This window comes from Hyaena hyaena, unplaced genomic scaffold (assembly GCF_003009895.1).
Source record: "Hyaena hyaena isolate Hyena2069 unplaced genomic scaffold, ASM300989v1 scaffold_284, whole genome shotgun sequence".
In the NCBI taxonomy this organism is placed as follows: domain Eukaryota; kingdom Metazoa; phylum Chordata; class Mammalia; order Carnivora; family Hyaenidae; genus Hyaena; species Hyaena hyaena.
This window is the reverse complement of record NW_024080913.1, coordinates 687,452-713,136: the sequence shown is the minus strand read 5'-3', so window position 1 is coordinate 713,136 and position 25,685 is coordinate 687,452. Positions and strand designations below refer to the sequence as shown.

General features: G+C 43.3%; 1 protein-coding gene across 5 annotated transcripts in view; it reads right to left on the bottom strand.

The window, feature by feature from the left end:
- Positions 1-2,417: 2,417 nt before the first annotated feature.
- The window catches only part of RPRD2 (regulation of nuclear pre-mRNA domain containing 2), an 89,887-nt gene continuing 66,619 nt past the window's right edge, over positions 2,418-25,685 (bottom strand). For 2 of the 5 annotated variants that reach the window (XM_039246241.1, XM_039246242.1), the window contains 5 exons: positions 16,559-16,841; positions 13,972-14,232; positions 11,846-12,046; positions 7,900-9,081; positions 7,575-7,759 (listed from right to left, as the gene is read on the bottom strand). In XM_039246241.1, the coding sequence (XP_039102172.1) occupies positions 7,671-7,759; positions 7,900-9,081; positions 11,846-12,046; positions 13,972-14,232; positions 16,559-16,841 (2,016 nt within the window). In that variant the 3' untranslated portion in view covers positions 7,575-7,670. Of the gene's footprint in view, positions 9,082-11,845; positions 12,047-13,971; positions 14,233-16,558; positions 16,842-25,685 lie in introns of all 5 variants that reach the window. The other 3 variants (XM_039246238.1, XM_039246239.1, XM_039246240.1) reach the window with 2 other exon arrangements.

Sequence of the window (25,685 nt, the reverse complement as noted above, 5' to 3'; positions counted from 1 at the left end):
GGAACAACACATATCTTAGCTCTTCACAAAATTTCCCTGTACCCAAGAAGTAGAAAAGATACTGGAGGTAAAAAAAGAAAACTTTAAGAGGGTAAAATATATAAAGCTTTATGTCATTGTCACCAAATGCTTTCAAGGCCCAGAGAACTAGCCAAGTGGCTAAAAGTACAGCAGTAGGTGGTGTGGGGAGGTTAGATTAAAAAAAAAAAAAAAAAAAAATCCTTAGTGATGAAGATGCAGGATGGGGCCAAACTTTTTCTTTAACTTTGCTTTAAGATGCCAGAAAAAAAGGAGATAAAGTCAAGCCACATCTGCTGATAAAGAGGGGGAAACTTCCTACCAGGGCATGGGGAGGAGTTGAATGTTTTTGAAAACAAAGCCTTCACTCACCTAGAATCTTTACTAGGATTTCCCTTCCCCGAGACAACTCTTGAGTCTGTAAAAGAGAAACAAAGACAGAGCCACCTCCAAGCCCCCTCCCCCTTTAAATGGCCCTGATTTGTCAGGTAAGGTTAAGGGGAAAATATAGCAAAGTCTCCCAAACACAGGAGCCAGTGCAGGGATGTGTCAGCTTAGGTTGATGTTGAAGTAAATAACAAAGGCAAGAGCAGAGTACTCTGAAAGAAGGTCCTAGGTACATCTCTAGAAAGGCATGTACAGCTAAGCCCACTGCCCAATAATCAAGATTTCAAATTAATCCTTTACTAATCTCTGCTGCCCTTGGCGATGAGTGGGTATTTAGAAGACAGGATCTTAAGTGTTGTTTTATGTAAGTGTAAAGGATTTCTAGCCAGGGAAGGAAGAAACAAGGAACTGGATCCTGCCCATCTCTCTTCTATCCATTCCAACTGAAATACCGCAGGGAAAATGTACAAAGCTTCAAGTACAAAGCTTCAAGTTCTCTTGTCTCCTCTTTCCCACAAATTATGCGGCAAAGGGCTTAGGTAATTTGCAAAACTAAAGGAGACATAAAATGGGAATGAAGAAGGAAGTAAAATTGCTATGAATCCAACAGATCCAGGGTAGACTGGTTTAGCCAGCACTTTTGAGTCAAACAAAACCCTGCGGCCTGTATTTGTTTTTTTTCTGTTGGCACTGCTCACTAGACCCTCCACCCAGGTCTGTGTTTTCAACTTTTGACTCTAGCTACAGTGAGAACAAAAGGAAAGGGCAGAAGACAAATAATGGTACCATAACTGCAGTATCAATTCTGAAATAGATCGGTCTTGTGCCCTTCTCCTCAGACCCGCTACCTAAGCATCAAATGTTTCTTCTCTTCCCCCACCAGTTAGAAGCCATTTGGTATCTGGTTTTACATTGCACTTGCTCCTTTCCTTCAAAGCATGTGTGCGTCTCCTTACTTCTGTGGTGGGGGTTGGGGGGAGGGAGAGGGAGAACAGGATGTTTACTTAAGAGCTATCTCACTTGCGGTGAGCCTCTTGCAGCTTTGTCTATGCAGCCTCAATGAGTTATTACTCCGCAATTGTGAACAGCAGCTGACCGGACTTGCCCATACAGTTACTCATAAACAAGTATGAGAAACGCCCCAATACTCTAAAGCCCATTTGGATGATGTTTGTGTTATTGCCTACATACGTGAGCGGGTAACTCATCCCTCTTCTGCAGACTGGCTTAAATAAAGCAATTTAGGGGTTTGAAGTTGTGCATTTTCAACATGCCCAGAAAGGCAAATGTGAAGTCTAAAAGCTGTTGATTCCTTGGGGGAGGAGAAAGAAATCAATTGGGCAAGTCAAGATGCCAAGAGGGGAACAAGGAAAAGGTGAGCCAGATTCTAGAAGCAGCCAATGCAACTGTATAGGTCAGCTACACCTACTGGGTGTATTCCTAGGCTATTTCTGAAGTGTCCAGTGACAGGTGTGTAGCTTTGCGTAATGAAGGTTGCTATTTAGAGTCTTCTACCCTGCCAGTGACCCGGGTGGGGTCCAGATGTGGTGACTCTCTCTTCACCCCTTAAAGCCAACATTCCATTCATTAAGCTTCAGTGGGGTATGAAAAAGGGATGGGCCAAGAGAGGGTTAAGTGTGGCTTACGTATGACAGACTGCCAATGCGCAGCAAGAAGGGCCGATGTGGGAAAAGAATGGACCAGAAGGATCCCTACCACCACTGCCCCAACTCTAGGCTTGCTTTAAAAATATGTCTTCACTCACAATTGTACAACTTTTTGAACACATACACAGTTATCCATACAGTATATCCCACTTCATTACCAACCACTCCCTGAACATCCCCACCCATCATCCCTTTGCAAAACTGAATTGCACAGAGGATCAAACAGAAAACCCACAAAGCCATGAAGATCAGAGGCTCAGACTGCCTTCAGTAACACTGAGTGCCGGAAGTCAATGGGGACACTTGGATTAAGATCAGTGTGAGAGGGGGAAAGTCAACCACACAACAAAGGAAACTATACTTTATTAAACTGGAGAACAAAAACATAATACTGGGGACAATGAGATTTAAAAAAAAAAGAATGGCTAGAAGACAGGCAAGTGCAAGTGGTCACAAGGAAGGGACAAGACGGGTGGGCTGTGGTATCTGGGCACCTCAAATGTGCAGACGCACACCCCGTCCCCTCGAGCCCCCTTGCACTTCTACCAAAAGCCAATACAATCAGATCTTCAGAGATGTGTCCTGGCCTTCTTCCTGCAGCCCGTAGCCGGCTTCACCTTCAGCCCTGGACAGTCATGTAGGGTCTTTGCTGGAGAAAACAGATTTTCCAACCATAGGTCTGCTCCACAAAGCAGCAGTTTCAGCTCCCGAAGAAGTTTTCTCTCCTAGTTGTGCTCACCACAGAAGCCAGGAGCCCTTGGTCAAAGCCCGAAATCTCAAAGAAAAATGTCAAACCTTCAGAACTAGTTATTTTATTAAATGATATTAATACACATTTCAAAAGGATTTCATTGTTGTTGCCTCTAAAGCATGTACTTTTGTTTTCCACACTGAACACGTGAGAATATCATTCAACATATCTAATTTAATCTTAACAGGCACCCCCGCTCATTTGAAAAAGGGGAGGGAGGAAAAAAAAGGGGGGGGGGGAGGAAGCAGTATCTTACAGCGGCTTCAAAACAATTAACAGCTGAAGCTTAATTCTGCATGACCCGGTAACTTCAGGATTGATGGTGAATATTCTGCAATTAGGAAGTTTAGCATATTCACATTATCCAGATAGGTTAGCTGTACCATATGTATCACAAACATTGTATTCCTGGGATCGTAAAGGATAAAAGTCCTACTCTCTGATCTTTTTACCCTCCCTGGCATCAAATCAAAATCCGTTTATGCTCACCTTTTGGGAGGGCAGAGGGAAACCTGGAGAGGGGCTGTCACCTAGGCTGACTGGAGAGTAATCTCTCAGTCCCTCAGGACTCGATTTCTGATACTGTCACTGAGTTTTAAGCAGTACCAGTGTATTCACAACCCCCCACCAATTCTCTGTCTGTGATTTTACAGTGAGCACCAAGGACCAAAGTAACAACTTTGTATATTCTGCTTTCATAGAAATCATGTCCTTGCCAAGACACACTATGTTATGCTTTCTTTAAAAAAAATCTTGTTTATTATATTTTTAAACTCAGGTTGAAATACAAAAGTCAGAGCATGGGCACGGAGTTTTAAATCACAGACACAGAAAGAATAAAACCCCTTTGTTTCATGTTATGAATACCAGAATTGTCTTTTTTGTTTCACTATATCACATATATACATTGTCGTCTTCATTTACTGCTGTAGACAGATTTCCTTAAAGTTAACAGCTGACAGTCACATACAAATCCTCATTTCCATCCTGAAACACTCAATGAGGATTTTGTAGCTTAAAAAACAAAACACCCCCACAAAAGAGCCCCACCCTTCAAAGTCCATCTTTTACACTGTACAACAAGGTCTTCCTTTCATGTATTAGTCATCATGCTTTTGTGGACAATTACCCTGCCCCAACATTTGGGAAGCCACTTTCCTGACATCCCCACATTTTCTGATAAAATCAAATGGTCAGAGAGCCTTTTCAAGTAAACGCTACTTTTAGCTTAAACAAGAGCAGCAGCAAGAATTCACATTCTTTTACTCTAGAATGAAAAACATCCCACTTAATTTCTGCAAATAAAAAAAAATCAATTTCAGTTTTGAGTCAATTAAAACTCTCCTTTCCCCTCCCCCACCCCTCCCCTTCCTCTTGCTCACACTTTTCCCTTACACAAATGTCTCAGGACTCAACGTAACTATATTGTTTCTTTGCTTTGCTACACTATATACCCCAGCCCACACACAAGGTCACGGCATCATACATTTTTGTGGGGGAGAGCTACAGGGCAGAATGTTTCGAGAGGGTCAAAGACAGAACAGGCTGGTTTCAGACCAGAAATGCATCAGGGAGATGAAGGACTTGCAGCCTCCTAACCACAGAACACATGGTAAGCCCTAATAAATAACATGGAATAAGTTACACAAGAATTCCCGAACTGTGACGCACACCTGGTTCAAGCTGCTCTTGATCTGAAAAGCACGTTTATGCTGACACAAAGAATCCTCTCTGTCACTATGTTGTCCATCTCCCCCTCTTTAGTATTTCGCTAGAGGAATCCAAAGCAATCCCTATACTTCCTGCAGCTCTATACTCACTTGGAAGAAAATATGAAACTTCCTAGGATCCCCTAAAAAAAGAACACATATTGTTTTACTCATCTAGTTGGATGTTACCAGTGTGTATATGTTGGGGTAAGACACTAAATAATATAAAATAATAGCAAAGCAGTATTTGCTTTTCAGTGTTCCTTGATATAAAGTTATAAACACTCAAAGTGTACGGATTGTCTTTTTTCCCCAGTACTAGTTGCGGAAATATAAAGAAGCCTTTCAGTTTGGGGAGAAGGAAAGCCTGCCATTCTCGGGTAAAATGACTAAGGGCAGAAACATTCTTTATTTCCTGGAGGGAGTGGAAGGTGAGGATAAGGCTTGAGCCTTGAAATGTGACAGGCTGCTAGCTGTAGAATGGGGTAAATTTGGATTCTCAGGCCCTCCTGGTTCTCTGTAAAGAGATGTATACCCACTTGTCACTAAAACACTCCTGAAAAGGAATAATGTATGCAAAGATGCTATTCAACCCCCTTCTTGGAAATACCAAGAATGGGGGTAAATACAGGACTAGGGCAAGGAGGAAAGAAAGATACAGGCCAATAGTCCCCTTTCCCTGCTACTTCACCTTTGCTGAAAACCATCAACAAGTATCACTTACATGTGGGAGGCACCATGGTAAAAATGTCTACCTCTTACATTAAAAAATTCAGGAATAAGATTTCAGTTGCGCCTTTATAACAATTGTCAACTGTAGTGACTTTTCTTCCTGACCAAAGCAGACGTGAAAACTGAGAGAAAAAGTCGATCAAGAAAGAAAAGCAGGAAGCATGGGCACGGTGCAGGACACGCCAAACTACAAAAGTCTCCCATCCTTGTTCATGAGCGATGGGCAGGTCACACGGCACCATTAATGGTTCCTTTCTCTAACTCCACATTGGAATCACCTTCTTTTAACCCGGAGATTATCTTTAACCCCTTCTCTTTCATTCCAAGGATGAAGAGGAATAATGTTTACTAGTATAGAAGGACACCTGTATCTCCGCAAAGTTAATGACAGTTCTTTAGAATAGGCTTAAAAAAAAAAAAAAAAAAAAGATTTTAGGAGAAAGGTAAAGAACCCAACTTCAATAGGTCTTTAAAAACAAAACAGACCAAACTTGAAAGGTCCACAGCCTCCCACCTATTTCCCTCTGTGACATCTCTCGGCTTGTCAGCAGGGCACAGAGCATACAGGAAAGAGAGCCAAGCTGGTCTTCATAGTTGCTCAACGGGAGAGAGAGGGGGACAGGAATCCTCCCATTGACTACCTGATAAGCCAAGCCCAAATAACATCCCAACATTGCACATTATTCTCTGTACTGATGGAAGTTTTATTTCAAATGTAATACTCTTCAGTAAATAGGGTAAGGTAAGACTTGTTTTCCTCCCCACCCCTCAAACCCCCAGCCAAATGGAGTGGCTTTGGTTGTGTTTCTTTGCCCCCCACCCTCTATAAAATACAAGTAGCCTGGGTAAGTGCGGTGGAAGAGTGGACTGGATGGGATAGTGAAATGCAAGCATGTATGACTTTTTAATTTGGAAAGGAGGCCCTTTGTCATTAAAAAATAATAAATCAAAGGAAGGAAAACAAATAAAAACAATAATAAACCAAACTCCTACTTCCAATGCTCTCTAGACTGTCCAAAATGCTTTTCCCTTGGTTTCCATCAGTACCTGGGAGGGAAGAATGGGCGTTTTGGTGCAAAGAACGGAGGGCCCCTAGCAAACGGTGGCCTGGGTCTCTTTAGACTGTGGAATGGGTCTCTGCTGAGAAAAGGTTCCCTAGGCCGAAAGTCTGGCCGGGGATTCCGCAAAATCATACCACTCCGGTTGATGGCGTCGCGGTGTGAGGGACCCAGGTGGGGGCCACTGCTGCTGTTGCTGCCCCCCCCACCTCCTCCTCCATGGGCTGGGCCCAGGTGCTCCAGAGAATGGGAGGGTAGGCTGAGGCTCTCTCGTACACGGCTAAGGCCAGGGCCGTTGAGGTCCCGTTGGGTGGGGCCCCCATGGTCCCTGGGTCCTGGGAGCACCCCAAAATGCTCAGCCAGGGTCCCTTGAAGAAGGGAACTATGGTCCTTGGGAAACACTGCCACAGCCCCCGCCACTCCGTGCTCTGCCAGTGGTGGGGCTGGGAAGGGCACGACCCCAGAGTGGTCAACGGGGGGTGGAGGAGGAGGTGGAGCAGAAAAGGGACCACCACTCCCACCACTGCCGCTATGTTCCCCAGGGGGGGGAGGAGGGGGTGGGGCGGGGAAAGGAACTCCGCTGTGCTCTCCCGGAGGAGGGGGTGGGGCAGCATGGGCCAGGGCCGCCTCTTTTGTGAAGGGGTTCGAAAGATCCACAGTGGGTAGATGAGTGGGTGCCTCTCGAGAGAAGATACCACCGTGATCCTTAGGAGGGGCAGGCGGGGCAGGCGATGGCCCCACTGGCTCTCTCTGGAAGGGTGTCCCATGTTCCAAGGGGGATGGGGGGAGATGATGCTCAAATGTTGAGTTGAAACTGTTGGAACGGAAGCTGCCGACACTTTCCTGAAATGGGGGTGCCCGTTCCTTGTACGGTGCCGCTTTAAAGCCAGTGAGGCCTCCGCTGCCCCCACCCCCAAGGGACGCCAACTCAGAGGCACTGGTGGGGCCATTGTCAAAGGAGCTGCCTGAGGTGCTCAGATCAAACCAACCCACCCTGGAAGCCTCGCGCCCGTGTCCTCTATTTCCCTTCCCAGGAACTCGGACGGACTCTACGGTCTGTATCGGCTCCCCCGACATCCTCCTATTGGACGCATTATGATAACCCAAGGTTTCTATGGGGGCCCCCTTCTCTTCAGTGCTGTCAGGCAAGTCTAAGCAGGAGGAGGACACTCGGGTTTCTATGCGGTAGTGCTCTTCTTGCTGCTGCTGCTGCTCAGTGGCCGTCAGGCTGGGCTGGGCGAGGTTTGGGAGACCGACACCATCACCTGAAGTGCCCTTGCTGGGGGCCTGGCCAAAATGCTTATCGTCTGAGGGCTTTCGTGAGGCATTTTTAAGCATATTCTTAAACTCAATCGTCGACGTGGTGGAAATGGTGGGGGCCAGGACTTTCTCCACGCCTGGTGTGGGTGGGTGGCCCGTGGGAGCAGCAAGGGTATTCTGCGGAGAGAAAAGGGAACGATGTGGGACTGGGTGAGGAGGGTCTGGGTACTGCTTCTGTGGCAACCCGAGGTGGCCAGTGGTAGACTGAGACAAGCTATTGTGGTTGGAGTCAGGGGTGAAAAATGAATCATTCTTACTCGGTGACGGTGACCGGTCAGACCCCGGTTCACTCCCTCTTATGCTGAAGGCACCAAAGAGCCCGGGGGAAGAGGAGAGACGGTCACAATTCTCACTAGAGTCCAGGAGGGCCCTTACAGATGGAGGGAAGGCAGACTTTACCCCGCATTCTTGGGCCCTGTGGCTATAGCTGGAGAGAATCGGCTGGTATCCGGTGGTATCAGAGAGCTTGCTTGCCTTCAGGATAGACTTGGATGGCTTCTTCTCTAGGTTCATCATGGCACACGGTGGAGGCCCTGAGTATTCAAAATCGCGGTAATCCTCATCTTCCTGGAAAGAAGTATCCGGATAGAACTTCTCCTGTGAAGAGTCCATCAGGGAAGATGGTCTCTCCATTCCATCCGAAGGCTGCTTATAGGGTGAATCACTGCCCAGGCCAAAAGGTCGATACACAGACACAGAATTGGAGAGCTCCCGGGGGTAGCTTTCCTCTCGCCCAGAGGGGGGCGATCTTGTACTGCTGGGTGTCGAGGACCCAGGGCTAATGATCTTAGAAAGCAGGGACATGGTATCCACACTGCTGGATGTGGGCTTGTCCATCATCTCATCCTGGGTGGGCGTCCCACTCCGTTCGTCCCGCACAGGGGTTCCGTCAATGTTGTCGACTGACGTGCTGGTAGGGCCGCGCTGGAAGTCTGAGGGGTGGCTTTCTGCGGGGGCACTGGAGCCCAAGCTGCTCAGGATAGGGATGTTTAAGTTTAAGCCACTGAAACCAGGATTACCTTTTAAGAAGTTGTGGATCTTCATTTCCAGGCTTGGAGAGGTGGACTCAGACTCCAGCTTTGGCTTGGACATCTCTGAAGATTGGCACATGGCAACTTCAGCAGGTGGGGCGGCAGGGCTCGTACTGTGGGTTCCTGTAAACCCCATAGAGTTGGATGGTAGCTTAAAAGTAGTGCTTGGGAGCCCTGGGCTTTGCCCCATTGAGGCCTTGCTAGCTGATGTAGAAGAGACTTCGGAAGCGGATGAATTAGGAGAATAGTTGAAGCTTTTAGGAATGAAGGATTGGGTACTGGAGGACAGACTTCTTCCTTTTATGCTGGAGACAGTGGTGGTGGCAGGGGAAGCGGGCGTGCTCTGGGACGCAGCCTCACTGGCTGGGACTGGGTTCCCAGTAACGCTCTGAAGTAAAGATGACAGGCCTGCAGAAACAGAGATTAGAGGAGTTACAAAGAACAACTGCCTGCCTTCCAATAAAAACACTGTAGGCCCATCGGGTATTCTCATTCATTCCAGCGGGGACCAGACAGGCGTTGAAGTATGAGGCCAAAGGGAATCCAGACCAAACAAGCAACGGCTAAATGTCATAGAAAATACTGGACCTATTTCTCAATATAAAGAGAGCAAATTACTGAAATGTTTCTAGCACAGTCATCAAACAAGTCCAACATGGCACAATAAAAGGCAACAGGAAAGGGGAGATTTTAGTGTCAGAATCATTCATAGTTTCAACAAGACAAAGCGGGAAAAGAAAGGAGGCAAAATCATCCGTAAAATAACACTTTAAGCCAGTATTTCTTAATGTTTGATCTGTGGAACTGTTTCTCTAAATGCAAACAGATATTCCTTTCTAGCCTCCACAACTGTTTCTAGTAAGTTAATGAACACTGTTATTCTCAAGAGAGAGATCGCATATGCACAATGCTGAAATTTATTTGAACAAGACACTTTTTTCAAACATCTCCTGCTAGACTCTGGGGCAACCATGGTTTAGCTAACATTTTTTAGTTGTAAAATGTAGCAACAGTAAACATACAAACACACACCACAAAGACTTACAAAGCTAGATCATCTTATAGCTTGGAAAATTCAAGAATTATTCATCTACCCAAGCTGACACTGATGAGATTCAACCCTACTCACTGATAGACAAAACCTCAGAAGCTCTAAGAAAGAATTCTCTGGGGCAAACGCTGAAGTCCACCAAAGCAAACTGCTCCTGTAGAAAATTCTCATTAGAAAAATACTTGACAAAGAGATAATAGGAGGCCCTATAAATTCAATCAGATTTTAGAAAATTTACCCAATTTCTGGTCATAAATGAAAACCTTTTGTGCATACTTCACCCAAATGTATAGCTTTTAGTCGTACACTAAAACTGTTCCTTCATAATGGTGTGATGAAAGAAAATAGTATTTCATATGGTACTTAACGTTTCTTCAAAATTTCAATTTTAATACATATTTACTAAGAGACTTAAGCTCTGAAGAATTCTGAGGTTGCTCCATCCTTGGGACATTTGTAACTGCCATCTACTTCTATATAATGGCTTATGATTTTTATGGCTATCCAATATTCACTAATATCTGAATAATTCAAATAATATTTCAATTTTCCTCCTGGGGAAAACAAAACAAAACAAAACATGTTTCATTTCCAAAAAGTTCTCTGGTTATAGAACTTTCCCCTTATAACAGTTTGCTTTAATTTTAGCAGCCACTGTTCATACCAAAATCAGAAGTTTTGGTAGAATATATGATGTCATGATTTTTAAAGAGATATTTCAGCAGATCTTTCAGATACTTCCAAAAGATCACCTTGTTAAGCCAGACATTACTCAGATTTCTGATAATAGGTGAGAGTCTCTTACCATTAAATATTTTTCTTCAATCTTTTTATATTTAAATTTACTTATTTCAGAGAGAGCGAGAGTGAGCACGCTGTCGGCACAGAGCCTGACTCGTGAGGTCATGACCTGAGCTGAAATCCAGAGTGAGACGCTTAACCAACTGAGCCACCCGTGCGCCCCTGACTTTCTTCAATCCTACCAGGCCATACTCCATGGGACCTTTTGCCCACTGAAGTCATTCTTTTGTGTTGAAAATCTGTCACTAGTGGCTGTGGGTGACACAATCAGATTCCTGAGAGTCTCTGCAGGTGTTTAAAAATGCTTCTATTTAAGTTGTTAGACAAAGGTTTTTCTTTTTAAGTCAAGAATTCCACTTTCTACAAGGAAATGATGAAGTACCCAGTTACTCCACAAAGATGGTTTTCTGGGGTCCCCAGAAACCAATTCTGTTAGAACACCTAGCTCTGTTCACATTCTGCCTGATGAGAAAGCCCACATGCCGTGGGTGCAATCACCTACTGAAAGAAAAAGCTGTAAGTATTATTAACATCCCCTGGAGGCTCCTGGTTGAGAACTCTGATACAGAGTTAAATTGCTATACTGAAGATACCGCTCTGGTATTTGTAATTCATCGCATTAATTATACCGAGGTGCTAAATAAAGATTGTGTTGGTGTCTGGAGGTTTTGAGAAGAGAGAGTAGGTAAGTTTTATGAAAAAAATGTTAGAAGCAGTTTTAGACACAACACAGATAATTAACACAGTTGAACAGAGAGGCTGAAATGAGCTAGAGATTACAGGTATAGAGATGTGCTATGCCTACAAACAGAGGCCTCCAGAGTAAGACCTAAAAAAAGAAAACCATGTCTCATAGGAGTTTTGAGAGTAGACTGACCTTTCCTACCGTCTGGAGCTTTGGTTAACATTAGAAATGTAAGCCTCCACATGCACTAACCAGTACTAAGAGCCGGAACAAATGCGGCCCCGGGAGGGCTCCTGGCGTAGGGGAGGAGTCCTGGAGTCCAGGCAAAAAATCTGGCTTTTGGTCTCAACTCATCACTGACTAGATAAATTCGGACCTGAAGCAGGTCGCCTCAACCCACTGAGCCTTACTCTCCTCACCTGAAAAGGAGCGGATTAGATTAGATGGTATTTTGTCTCTTTCAGATTTGACATTTTATAATTCTATGAACGCCAACTTGTAGATGAGAAACACCGAGAAGATAATGAATTGGCTATATGATACATGTCATAGCTACAGATTCTTCAGAATTGGAACCCAGAATTAAGCCAGAGACAGACACTCACAACACGATCCCCTGGCACACGTCTGCCTACCTTGCAGTGCAGGGGCTGACTGCGTCTGCGTTTTGGAAAGAGCAGACAGAATGCTCTCTGGGGTGATCTCCACCTTTGAGAGTATATTTGCCAGAGGGTTGTGAGCCGGCGTTGGGGCAGGCGCAGGTGTTTTCAGGCCGCTGCTGAGGTTGCTGGGGCTTGTAGGAGTTCCTGGAGAAGGTCTTGATGCAGGACTGACCCCTAGTGGCAGAAAGATTAACTCAACAAAATGCGATTCAAATCGACCATTGCATTCACCATACTTTCCACTCACTCAAAGGAGTTTGGTATGTTTAACAACAGAAAGGCTTCTGTGACGGGATCCACAAACAGAGCATATCATGGCTCGGACAAAGGAAAAAATATGAAAATTAGGTTAAAATCCATTCCTGTCTACTTGGAACACCTCTGGGGTAAATAAGTATTAAGGTGTTTTTTTAGATTTTTTAGTTTTGAGAGCCAAAAGACTTAAGGAACCTACTTTTTTCTCTACCAAATGGAATCTACACCACAGAGTCTTATAGGTGTTCAATAAATACTATTGGCTCACTACGATCAACTGTATATATAATTGTATATATAACTCAACCCACTGCATAATTCTATGTGATTAATACATCATTTACTTTTGAAATGGTCTTTAAAATAGATTATATAAGCAACTTCCTTCACATCTTTACATTTTATTTATTTTTATTTTATTTATTTAAAAAATGTTTTTAAATGTTTTATTTATTTCTGAATGAGAGAGCGAGCGAGCGTGAGCAGGGGAGGGTCAGAGAGAGAGGGAGACACAAAATCCGAAACAGACTCCAGGCTCTGAGCTGGCTGTCAGCACAGAGCCCGACGCAGGGCCCGAACCCATGAACCGTCAGATCATGACCTGAGCTGAAGTGAGACGCTCAACCGACTGAACCACCCAGGCGCCCAATATTTATTTATTTTTTAAAGCAAGCTCCATGCCCAACATGGGGCTTGAACTCATGACCCTGAGGTCAAGAGTCCCATGCTCTGTGAACTGAGCCAGCCAGGTGCTCCCACATCTTTATATTTTATTTAAAACACTTTGCTAATTTTTAGTTCAGAAAAAAAGTATATAATAAAAATAAGAGAAAATTCTTGAATGACAAAAAATATGAATAGGTAGGATATTTCACAAAGAAAAATAAAAATGAAAAAAGTTTTACCCACACTGTTAATTTAAAAAAAAGGAAATTAAAACAAATTATTATTATTTTTAGTAATCTCTATATTCAACGTGGGACTTCAACTCACAAGCCTGAGATGAAGAGTTGCATGCTTGAGGCACCATGCTTGATTTAGTCGGTGGGGTGTGCAACTCTTGATCTCAGGGTTGTGGGTTTGAGCCCCATGTTGGATGTAGAGATTACTTAAAAAAAATTTTTTTTAATGTTTTATTTATTTCTAAGAGACAGAGAGAGACAGCATGAGCAAGGGAGGGTCAGAGAGACAGGGAGATACAGAATCTGAAACAGGCTCCAGGCTCTGAGCTAGCTGTCAGCACAGAGCCTGATGCGGGGCTCAAACCCATGGACCGTGAGATCATGACCTGAGCCGAAGTCGGACGCTTAACTGATCGAGCCACCCAGGTGCCCCTCTACTTGAGTTTATTTTCACTAAAATTCCTATGAAGAAAAAGCCCTATATACTCATCAACCATTTAGGAAGGGTTGTGCATAGATTTTAGCATCAAGGTTGTTCATTAGAGTATTCCTTAAAACAGTGAAAAACTGCAAACATACCAGATGTCTAATTATTATAGAGTTAAATTCATATATAATATGCTTCAATTATTCAAAGAAAAACTATTAGAAATATGTAATCTACCAAAACTTTCACACGCGCTCTCTCTCTCTCTCTCACACACACACACACACACACACGTAAGGTTAGACACACCTGGTGTCTTTCAGGGTAGAAGGACTGCAGATATTCATTTTAATCCCTTATTTTCTTATTTTTCTATAATGACTATGTATTGGTTTTATTTTTCAATTTAAAAAGTCACTGTTAATTTAAGAAAAAAATCAACAACAACCTCAGACTGATGGTTCACTTGGAAAGATAAAAATAAGCCTTTTAGCTTCTCTGTGGGGCTTACTTACCAGTATTTTTCATGACTGATGTCAGGCTGCTAAGGATGGAACTGATCTTTGCCAGGTCCACATTAGCCAGGTTTGGCAAAGCCAATGCTGGAGAAGGGGACAGAAGAGAAGTATTCACAGGCTTCGGAAGAGGTGGCGTTGCTGTCATGGTCACAGGCACTGGGGTACATGAAGAGGCCTTTGAGACACTTTCTGTTGGCTTCGCAGGTGCAGCAGTGGATGCGGCTGACTTCTCCACAGGTTTCTCCTTCCTGTCCTCTACTGTGTAAAGAAAAGAGGTGAGACTACATTACTGCCTTCCAGACTTGACCTCCTGTATGAAACATGTCCTAGTATTTGCTGATTTGGGAGTATCAAGCACGATGCTTTAGAGAAAAATCATTCACTCCCTTCACGCTTTTAATATAAGTCCTGCTCTTTATGTTCCTCCTCACCTTCAATACATGCTTAAAATAAGTTTCCCAAATTCATTTTCTATCTGTTCAAAGATTTCTTTGCATTTTCTTAGTATTTGTGTATTAAATTTGTACATTTCTGGGTTCCTGTTATTTGGTACACATGTGTTCTTTTAGTTACAATATTTATAGTCATAAATTATCCTGTCTTTTCTTCTCCATAAACCTGAGAGCTTTCTAAGACATAGAAACTTATGCATTAAATCCAACAAAACTCCAACTGCCTAATAAGAATAATTTTATAAAAGCCAGGATGTCAGAGAAACAATGCCCGAATCCAGGTTGTTTGTATGCATGTGTATACATGTTGGTTACTATGTATTTAATCTCCACACCCAACAGGGAGCTGGAACTCCTGACCTCAAGATCAAGAGTCACATGCTCTTCTGACTGAGCCAGCCAGGTGCCCGAGAGCCTGGGAGACTTTTCACTCAGTGTGGAGCTTGAACTCACCACCCCCAAGGTCAAGAGACACATGCCTACTGACAGAGCCAGCCAGGTGCCCCCAGGTTAATTTTGAAATTGTGGTTAATGGGGGCGCCTGGGTGGCTTAGTCGGTTAAGCGTCCGACTTTTGCTTAGGTCATGATCTCGCGGTTCGTGGGTTGGAGCCCCGCGTCGGGCTCTGTGCTGACTGCCAGCTCAGAGCCTGGAGCCTATTTCAGAGTCTGTGTCTCCCTCTCTCTCTGACCCTCCTCTGCTCACGCTGTCTCTCTCTCTCCTAGAAATAAATAAAAAATATTAAAAAAAAGAAAGGAAAGAAAGGAAGGAAGGAAGGAAGGAAGGAAGGAAGGAAGGAAGGAAGGAAAGAAAGAAAGAAAGAAAGAAAGAAAGAAAGAAAGAGAAAGAAAGAGAAAGAAAGAAAGAAAGAAAGAAAGAGAAAGAAAGAAAGAAAGAAAGAAAGAAAGAAAGAAAGAAAGAAAGAAAGAAAGAAAGAAAGAAAGAAAGAAAGAAAGAAAGAAAGAAAAATTGTGGTTAATGAACTGTAGCTTTGGAATCTTGGAAGGTCAAGAGTATAAGTGCCCCTCTTTCTACCACAGTGCTGTTCAACAGAATGTAATTCAAGCCACACATGTGAATTTAACTTTTCTAGTGGCCACATTAGGAAAAAAGAGTAGGGGGTGTTGGGGTGGCTCAGTCGGTTAAGCGTCTGACTCTTAAGATTTCAGGTCAGGTCATGATCTCACAGTTTGTGAGTTCAAGCCCTCCACTGAGCTCGAAGCCTGCTGGGGATTCTTTCTCCCTCTCCCTTCCTTCCTCTCTCCCTCTCTCCCCCTCTCTCCCGCAAAATAAACATAAATAGACTTAAAACAGTTAAAATTAACTGTAATTATGTATTTTACCTAAGTATCTCTCAAATATTTTCATTTCAATACACTGTAAATATAAAGATTATTGAGATATTTTCACTTTTTTGGGTCCTAAGTAGTCTGGTCCCAGAATCCAGTGTGTATCTTTTATTTTAAAAAAATATTTATTTATTTTTAAGGGGGAAGGGCGGGAGTAGGGGTGGACAGAGAATCCAAAGCAGGCTCCACACTGACAGCAGAGAGCCCAAAGCAGGGCTCAAACCCATGAACCATGAGATCATGATCCGAGCTGAAGTTGGACGCTTAACCAACCGAGCCACCCAGGCACCCCAGTATATATCTTTATTTTTACTATTATTATTAAAAAATTTTTTTTCTATTTATTTATTTTGAGAGAGAGAGAGACAGCATGAACAGGGGAGGCACAGAAAGAGAGGGAGAGAGAGAAGCCCAAACAGGCTCTGCACTAAGTGCAGAGCCCGATGCAGGACTTAAACACACAGAAATGGTGAGATCGTGACCCGAGTTGAAACCAAGAGTCGGATGCTTAACTGACTGAGCCACCCAGGTGCCAACCCCTCACTGGCAGTATGTATCTTTAAATTAGAGCACAACTCAAGCTGGATAAACCACACTTCAAATGCTCAACAGCCACAAATATTTAGTGGCTATATGAACAGAACCGATCTTGAGCAATGATTCTTAGCTCATGTGGCATACCAAATCCTGAACCAGGATAAAGATACCTTGCTGTTTTAATCTAATCTTGCTGCTCGCAAAACACATAAGGAACAAGGTGCCCATTAATCACATAAGGACATACCAATGATTTTTGACCCATCATCTTCCACATCTGAGAGTTCCATGTCTTCCACATCACGATTATCTGTCACAGGCTCTGGTGTGGCAGACTTCTCACTCTCCATGGCTGGCGACTGGGATTCCTCACCTCCCATTCCCTGAAAAGGAGACTCAGAACCAGTTGGAGAAGGAGCATCCATGCTTGGGGAAGGGACTGGTGATTCTTCAGGATCAGGAAGGGTTGACTTCAACTGATCCAGCTTCTTCTTCAAATTGTTCACTCGATTAGCAAAGGTCTTGTATGCCTAAAAGAGAAAAAGAAGAGTTATTCCTCTGAGAAAAGGACTAAGGTACTACCATTTTGACTCTGACCATATTTCCTCATTATTATTAACTTAGCACTGGTACAAAACAAACAAACAAACCAGGGGCACCTGGGTTGCTTAGTCAGTTAAGTGTTTGATGTCTCAGGTCACAATCTCACAGTTCAGGAGTTTGAGCCCCACATCCAGCTCTCTGCTGTCAGCACAGAGCCCGCTTGGAATCTTTTGTACCCCTTTCTCTTTACCCCTCTCCTAGCCACACGAATATGCTCTCTCTCTCAAAAATAAACATTAAAAAACCCCAAATCTGTCAAGCATAGAGTAGTTTCCAATCTCTGCTTTTTTCCCTAAATGAATATTTCCATCCATGTAGCTGCCCAAGCTAGAAACATAGAGGCTACCTGTACTTAATCTTCCCTTGCTCTTTTCTATACATCTTCCCAAACCAGTATTTATGGAGAGCCTAAATGTGCTGGCCAATCTTTTAGGTACTGGAGATACAGCAATGACTAAGATGACAGACAAAAATCAAGTCCATAAAGTATAGCCTGGGAAGTCAAACAGTATGCACTTTATTTATTCATTCATTTGTTCATTCATTTATTTATTTAACATTTTTACTTATTATTGACAGAGCATGAGCATGGAAGGGGCAGAGAGAGGAGGAGACACAGAATCTGAAGCAAGCTCCAGGCTCTGAGCGGTCAGCACAGAGCCCAGTGCAGGGCTCGAACTCAAACTGTGAGATCATGACCCGAGCTGAAGTCAGATGCTTAACCGACTGAGCCACCCAGGCACCCCAGTATGGACGTTTTAAAGAAATAAACTTTTGAGGGGCACCTGGGGACTTAGTTGGTAATGTATCCACTTTCGGCTCAGGTCATGATCTCACAGTTTGTGGGTTTGAGCCCCGCATTGGGCTCTGTGCCGACAGCTCAGAGCCTGGAGTCTGCTTCGGATTCTGTGTCTCCCTCTCTGAACTTCCCCTGCTCATGTTATCTCTGTCTCTCAGAAATAAATTAAAACAAAAAAATTAAAAGAAAAATAAAATAAAATAAAACAAAACAAAACCGTTTTAGGTATAAAAAATTACTGTAAAGATTATACAGAGCATTCCCAATTTTCCCTTTTATTAACCTCTAACATTATTATGATACATTTGCCACAATTAATGAACCAATTTTGGTAATTATTTATTAACTGAAGTCCATATACTTCATGCAGATTTCCTTCAAAAATTTTTAAAATGTTTATTTTTGAGAGAGAGAGACAGAGACAGAGACAGAGGATGAGTGGGGGATGGGGGGAAAGAGAGCAGGGAGAGACAGAATCCAAAGATTCTAGATTCCCTCTAGAGAGGGAGACACAGAATCTGAAGCAGGCTCCAGGCTCTGAGCTGTCAGCACAGAGCCCAGGGTGAGACTGGAACTCACGAACCGTGAGATCAAGACCCGAGCTGAAGTCAGACACTTAACCAACTGAGCCACCCAGGCGCCCCTACTCAGTTTTTTCTATTCCAAGATTCCATGCAGGCTACCACAGTGCATTTAGTAGTCACGTCTTCTTAGGCTTCTCTGTAAGCTTGTTAGATTTTCCTTGTTTTGATGACCTTGGCAGTTTTCAGGAGTACTGGTTAGGTATTTTGTAGACTGTCCCTCAAATGAGATTTACCTCATGTTTTTCTTCTGATTAGACTCGGGTTGGGGCGACTGGGTGGCTCAGTTGGTTAAGCCTCCAACTTCAGCTCAGGTCATGATCTCACGGTTGGTGGGTTTGGGCCCCGCGTCGGGCTCTGTACTGACAGCCAGCTCAGAGCCTGTTTCGGACTCTGTGTCTCTCTCTCTCTCTCTGACCCTCCCCTGTTCACACTGTCTCTCTCTCTCTCTCTCACTCTCAGAAATAAATAAAATAAATAAATAAATAAAAATAGACTGGGGTTATAGGTTCTTGGGAGGAAGACCAGAGACGTAAAGCACTATTATCATCACGGCATATCAGGGGTACATATAATCAATATGATGTACCATTGTTGATGTTAACCTTTATCACTTGGCTTCAATTCTATCGATCTGATTATCTTAATGCCAATGACTTAAGATTGTCTTCTTTTTGCTAAGTCTTGGGCCATCAGGTTGTGAAATCATTTTGGTTGGTTGAACAAGCAGCATTATTTTTTTTTTGAGAGAGAGAGAGAGAGAGAGAGAGAGAGAGAGCACCCATGCGCAAGTGCACACACATTGGTGCATGTGGCTGTGTGCAAGCAAAGGAAGGGGAGAGGAAGGAGAGAATTCCAAGTAGCTCCACACCCAGCACGGAGCCTGAGGTCCAGGCTGACCTCAGGAACCATAAGATCATGACCTGAACTGAGATCAAGAGTCAGACATTTAACCAGCTGAGCCACTCAGGTGCCCCAAGGAACATTATTTAAAAAAAAAAAAATTTTTTTAAGTGTTTGTTTATTTTTGAGAGGGAGACAGAGTGTGAGTGGGGAGGAGCAGAGAGAGAGGGAGACACAGAATCCAAAGCAGGCTCCAAGCTCTGGGCTGTTGGCACAGAGCCCTACATGGGGCTTGAACTCACAAACTCCAAGATCATGATCTGAACCGCAGTTGGACACTGAACCAACTAAGTCCCCCAGGCGCCCCTGTTTTTAAAAAGAAATGGAACAGAAAAGAGTATACGAGCGCTGAGCTCTGCTTCTGGATACACTCGAATAGCTTGCACTGGAGTAATCCTCCCACCACGAACAGGTGGGAAAGCCAGATACACGCACACTCGTACTCCCACGCGTGCATGCACACACACGGTCAGCGTGCTTGAGGGTGCTGAGGCCACCAAACCGTGGGTGGCACCCCCACCGCAAGGGTCCTTCGGGAAGGCCACGTGGGGCTCCGCAGCTACCTGTTGGCTCAGGGCTCTGCGGATGTGGGGAGCCAGGCCAGCCTCTGAGAACTCTGGCAAAGGACAAGGTGGAGGGCCACTGTTATGTATGAAGAAAAAAGCAGAGCTTGTAAGAGCTTTGTTGATTTGTACAGATAGAAATTAGAGACCCGGAAGGCCAGGACTCTGGTGAAAGAGAGGAGACAGAAACGGCTTGTCAATACGCTGTTTTTTTCCCTTTACGATATCTGCGAAATTCTCAAGAGGGAATTAAGAAGCCAAGCAGAAAACTTTGAAAACAGTAGTGTAACGCAGTCTTTTGCGCTGAGGAGACGATTCGAGTTCACATCCTGCAGCAGAGGAGGGGCCCTAGCACTCACCCCAGCCTCTCAGAGGGAGAACTAACTCTAAGCCAGGAAGAACCAAAAGACGACAAAGTCGTGCCCAGACTGCGGTGCAGCCCTCGTCAGTTCACTCTGGGACTGGATCGATACGGTCCACTCTCTCCACATCTGCCTCGCAAGGGGGGCGGGTTGCCCGCTCTGGAGAAAGGAGAATCATTTAGACACTCTACAGATGCATTCATATACCATACTCTCAATACAAAATTAGCCGGCATCCCAAGGGACTGGACTAAAGGAACTAAAAGAAAAAAGACACTAGAAACAGACTTGTAACAGATGAAGCCAAATATTGGAATTATCTGACAAAAACCAAATAGTTATGTTTCACACAGTCAAGAAAATAGAGAAAAATCCCATCTTGAACACTTCAGTCCAAAATCCATAAGCTGGGGCTGAAGAGAAAGACTGGGTAGCCTGAAGTAAGAGAATGGAGACACAAAGGCAGAGGAGTATGTTGGCGTGGCAGCAAGGCACTGCCTGGGCTGCTGCAGCCAGGCCAAGACCAGAGAAAGGCCAAAGAGGTGAATGAGGAGGGCCGGATGGGCCGGGAGCCTGGCTTCACATAGGGATGGATCACGTGAGCGATCATGTTGAAAATAAGGGGTATAAGCTTTTGCAGTGTTAGAAAAAGCAATTATAGGGCCGCCTGGGTGGTTCAGTTGGTTAAGCGTCCAACTTCGGCTCAGGTCATGATCTCGCAGTTTGTGAGTTCGAGCCCCGTGTGCAGCTCTGTGCTGACAGCTTACAGCCTGGAGCCTACTTCAGATTCTGTGTCTCCCCCCTCTCTCTTCTTTCTCCCACTCATGCTCTCTCTCTCAAAAATAAATAAACATTTAAAAAAGAAAAAAAGAAAACAGAAATGCAATTACAAATGGAGAAAGGGAGAAAACTAGAATGAATCCTGTGGTGTTGGATTGGGATTGTAGAGAGCAATGTGAACTCATGGTTTTCAATACATGCAGGCAGATACAGAGATTATATACATACATCTATTTCCTGCCTCTGTAGGAAATGGTCTGGGAGCTGTGATATCCCAACATCAATGAGTTCTACCTAGTACTCAGAACTTGGTTTCTAAACAGTTTTTCACTAAAAGGAACCCAGGCTCCTTGGTAAATGACTGATTCCAGGGCCAGGCAGAAAATGCAAAATAGGGTGGAATGCCTTGTTCTAAAAGTAAGGAAATTGCTCAAAAAATGACAGGGACATGTAAAAAACACAGAAAGCAGCCTGAAAGGAGCTCCCACTGGCTTGAACATCACAATTATTGGTAGTGATCAATTAAAACATTGAGTAAATAAGACTGTAATAGTCCATATTGATTAAATAAATGAATAAACTGAAGGTTTAATGATGAATAAGGTATTTATTTACATAGTTTCAAAATACCTCCCCACAAAACACTAATTACTCTATTACTTTCCCAGGGTTGTGGTAATAAAGCACCACAAATCAGATGGCTTAAAACAACAGAAATTTATTGTCTCCTTTTTTAAAAAAATTTTTTATAGTTTTATTTATTTTTGAGACAGAGACAGAGCACGAGCGGGGAAGGGGCAGAGGGAGAGAGAGAGAGAGAGGGAGGGAGGGAGACACAGAATCTGAAATAGGCTCCAGGCTCTGAGCTATCAGTACAGAACGTGAGGCGGGGCTCGAATCCATGAACCGCGAGATCATGACCTGAGCCGAAGTGAGACGCTCAACTGACTGAGCCACGCAGGCACCCCGAAATTTATGGTCTCCTAATTCTGGTGGCTAGAAGTCCAAAATCAAGGTGTCAGGAGGACTAGCCTTCCTCCAAGACTAGCCAGAATACTTCCTTACCTTTTCCCTGATGCTGGTGGTAGCCATCAACCCTTGGCACCCCTTGGCTTGCAGGTGCATCACTACAGTATCTGTTTGGGGTGTCATATGATGTTCTCTGTGTGTGTGTCTGTATGCGAATTTCCCTCTTCTTATAAGGACACAAGTTACATTGCATTAAGGCCCACCCTGATGACCTCAGCTTAATTTGATCACATCTGCAAAGACCCTAATTTCCAAGTAAGGTCACATTCATGTATACTAGGAATTAGGGCTTCAACATCTTTCTGGAGTACACAATTTAATCCATAGCAATTACCAAGTGAAAACTTTTCAATGAATAAACCTAGAAGACATCACAGTAATAAGATATCAAAAGGAATATAACAGGTAGTGCAAGACATCAAATTTGTGTGATGAGAATACAATCAATTATGTGATATTTCTACTAAAGATGCATAGTGTAAATGTGACCACAATAAAAAAAAAATCACATAAATCCCAACTGGGGAAAAATGAACTATTGGGACCTCATCAAAATAAAACGCTTCTGCACAGTGAAGGAAACAATCAGCAAAACTAAAAGGCAACCAACGGAATGGGAGAAGATATTTGCAAATAACATATCAGATAAAGGGTCAATCCAGTATCTATAAAGAACTTATCAAACTCAACACCCAAAAACCAAATAATCCAGTGAAGAAAACGGGCAAAAGATATGAACAGACACTTCTCCAAAGAAGACATCCATTTGGCTAACAGACACATGAAAACATGTTCAACATCACTCATTGTCAGGGAAATATGTATCAAAACCACGATGAGATACCACCTTACACCAGTCACAATGGCTAACATTAACAACTCAGGTAATAACAGATGTTGGTGAGGATGCGGAGAAAGAGGACCTCTTTTATGCTGTTGGTGGGATTGCAAACTGGTGCAGCCGCTCTGGAAAACAGTATAGAGGTTTCTCAAAAAGTTAAAAATAGAATTACAGTATGACTCAACAATTGCACTACTAGGTATTTGTCTAAGGGATACAGGTGTGCTGTTTCGAAGGGGCAGAGACACCCCAATGTTCAAAGCAGTGCTATCGACAATAGCCAAAGTATGAAAAGAGCCCAAATGTCCATCGATGGATGAATGGATAAAGAAGATGTGGTTTATATATACAGTGGAGTAATTACTCAGCAATCAAAAAGAAAGAAATCTTGCCATTTGCAACTATATGGATGGAACTAGAGAGTATTACGCTAACTGCAATTAGAGAAACACAAATATCATATGACTTCACTCATGTGGAATTTAAGATTCAAAACAGATGAACATATGGGAAGGGAAGCAAAAATAATAGAAAAACAGGGAGGGGGACAAAATATAAGACTCTTAAATACAGAGAACAAATTGAGGGTTGCAGGAGGGGCTGTGGGTAGGGAGATGGCCTAGATGGGTGGGGGGCATTGAGGAAGACACTTGTTGGGATGAGGACTGGGTGTTACACGTAAGGGATGAATCACTGGATTCTCCTCCTGAAATCATTATTGTACTCTATGCTAACTAACTTGGATGTAAGTTAAAAACCAATCAATCAATCCTAACCGGGGACACTACACCTTAGAACATGAAAATCAAGGAAAAGACTAAGGAATTGTTTTGGATCAAAGGAAAATAAAGAAAAATGCAATGACTGCAACCTATTATTCTGGACAGGATCTTCTGCTATAAAACTGGTCAGTTTGGGGCGCCTGGGTGGCTTAGTTGGTTAAGCGTCCGACTTTCACTTAGGTCATGATCTCGCGGTTCGTGGGTTCGAGCCCTGCGTCGGGCTCTGTGCTGACTGCCAGCTCAGAGTCTGGAGCCTGTTTCAGATTCTGTGACTCCCTCTCTGACCCTCCCCTGCTCACGCTGTCTCTCTATCCTAGAAATAAATAAAACATTTAAAAACAAAAACAAAAACTGGCCAGTTTGAATAGGGTTTAAGTATTATATAATAATGGCATGTCAATGCATCAATTAATTTCCTGATCAAATGGCTATGCTTTATGGTTACAAAGGAAAATATATACTATAAAGAGGGAGAATAATGTCTGGCAGGAAAACACACATGAAAATATTTGGGGGTGATGGGACATCACCAACTTATTTTCAAATGATTTATGAAAAAAATGTCTTCATAAGGTACTTAAGATGTTTAAAAGTGTGAGAATGTTTCAAAATTTTAAAAAGAATGAAAAGCTGAAAGATCAAAAAAGACAAAGAAAAAGATCAACAGAAATTTACCAGAAAACCAAATTCTTTCTAAAAAGAAATGGGGGGGGAGGGGTTGAGGGGAAGAAAAAAATCAAATGGTGATTCTAGAACTGAACGAGCCAACTAAAAACAATTAACTGATGTGTTTAACAATAGATAAGATTCAGCAGAAGTGAAAATTAATAAATTAGAAGACTGGTTAATAGAAAATATCTAGAAGGAAGCACTAAAGAGAAAAAGGATGGGAAATACAGAAAGGAACATAAAAAAACACTTGGAACACAGGAAGGAACATAAAAAGGCACTTGGAACTCAGTGATGAGAGCTAATAAACATATTAATAGAGCTTTAGAAGGAGAGGAGAGAGAACAGAATAGAAACAATACTGGAACAGATAACAGTGGAGAATTTCCCCAAGTCTGTGGAAAACAGACTTTGTGGGGGTGTGACCCTCCAGAATCCTATGTGAAGTCCTAACCCTATATACTTCCACATGTGATGTTATTTTAAAGATAAAGTCTTGGGACATCTGGATGGCTCAGTCGGTTAAGCAGCTGACTTTGGCTCAGGTCATGATCTCATAGTTCGTGAGTTCGAGCCCCACAATCAGGCTCTGTGCTGACAGTTTGGAGGCTGGAGCCTGCTTCAGATTCTGTGTCTCCCTCCCTCTCTGCTCCTCTCCCGCTCATGCTCTGCCTCTCTCTCTCAAAAATAAAGAAACATTAAAAAATTTTTAAAAAATTACTTAGAGAGTCTTCACGGAAGTAATCAAGTTAAAACAAGGTCATTAGGATGGGCCCTACTCCTTATAGAAAGAGGAAATCTGGATACAGACACACACTAAGAAAAGACCACATGAAGAGATACTGGGAGAAATTGGCCATCCAGAAGTCAAAGTGTGAAGCAAGGAACAGAACCTTGCCTCACAGCCCTCAGAAAGACTCAACAATCCTTAACACCTTGGTATTGGACTTCTAGCCTCTAGAATTATGAGACAGAAGACAAATGAACATTTAAGCCAACCAGTATGAGATACTTTGTTACAGCAGCCACAGTAAACTAATACATCATTAATTCACAAAGTTCTGTAAACCCCAGACCAGATGAATATGAAGACCATGCCAAAGGCATTGCTGCATAACTACTGAAAACCAGAGAGAAAGAATATTAACAGCAGGCAGACAAGAAAGACATAATCAAAAAAGCAACATTAAGACTGGAAGCCGACTTCTCACTGAAATGACGAACACCCATCACACAACAGAATAGCATCCTCAGAGGAAACATCTGCCAGGATGCCTGGTGCCTCAGTCAGCTGAGCGTCTGACTCCTGATTTTGGCTCAGGTCATGATCCCAGGGTCATGGGATCGAGCTCCCCGAGAGAACCCACACTGTGTGTGGAGACTGCTTGAGACTCTCTTTCTCTCTCCCTCTGCCCCTCTCCCTGCAGGTCCTCTAAAATTAAAAAAAAAAAAAAAAAAAAAT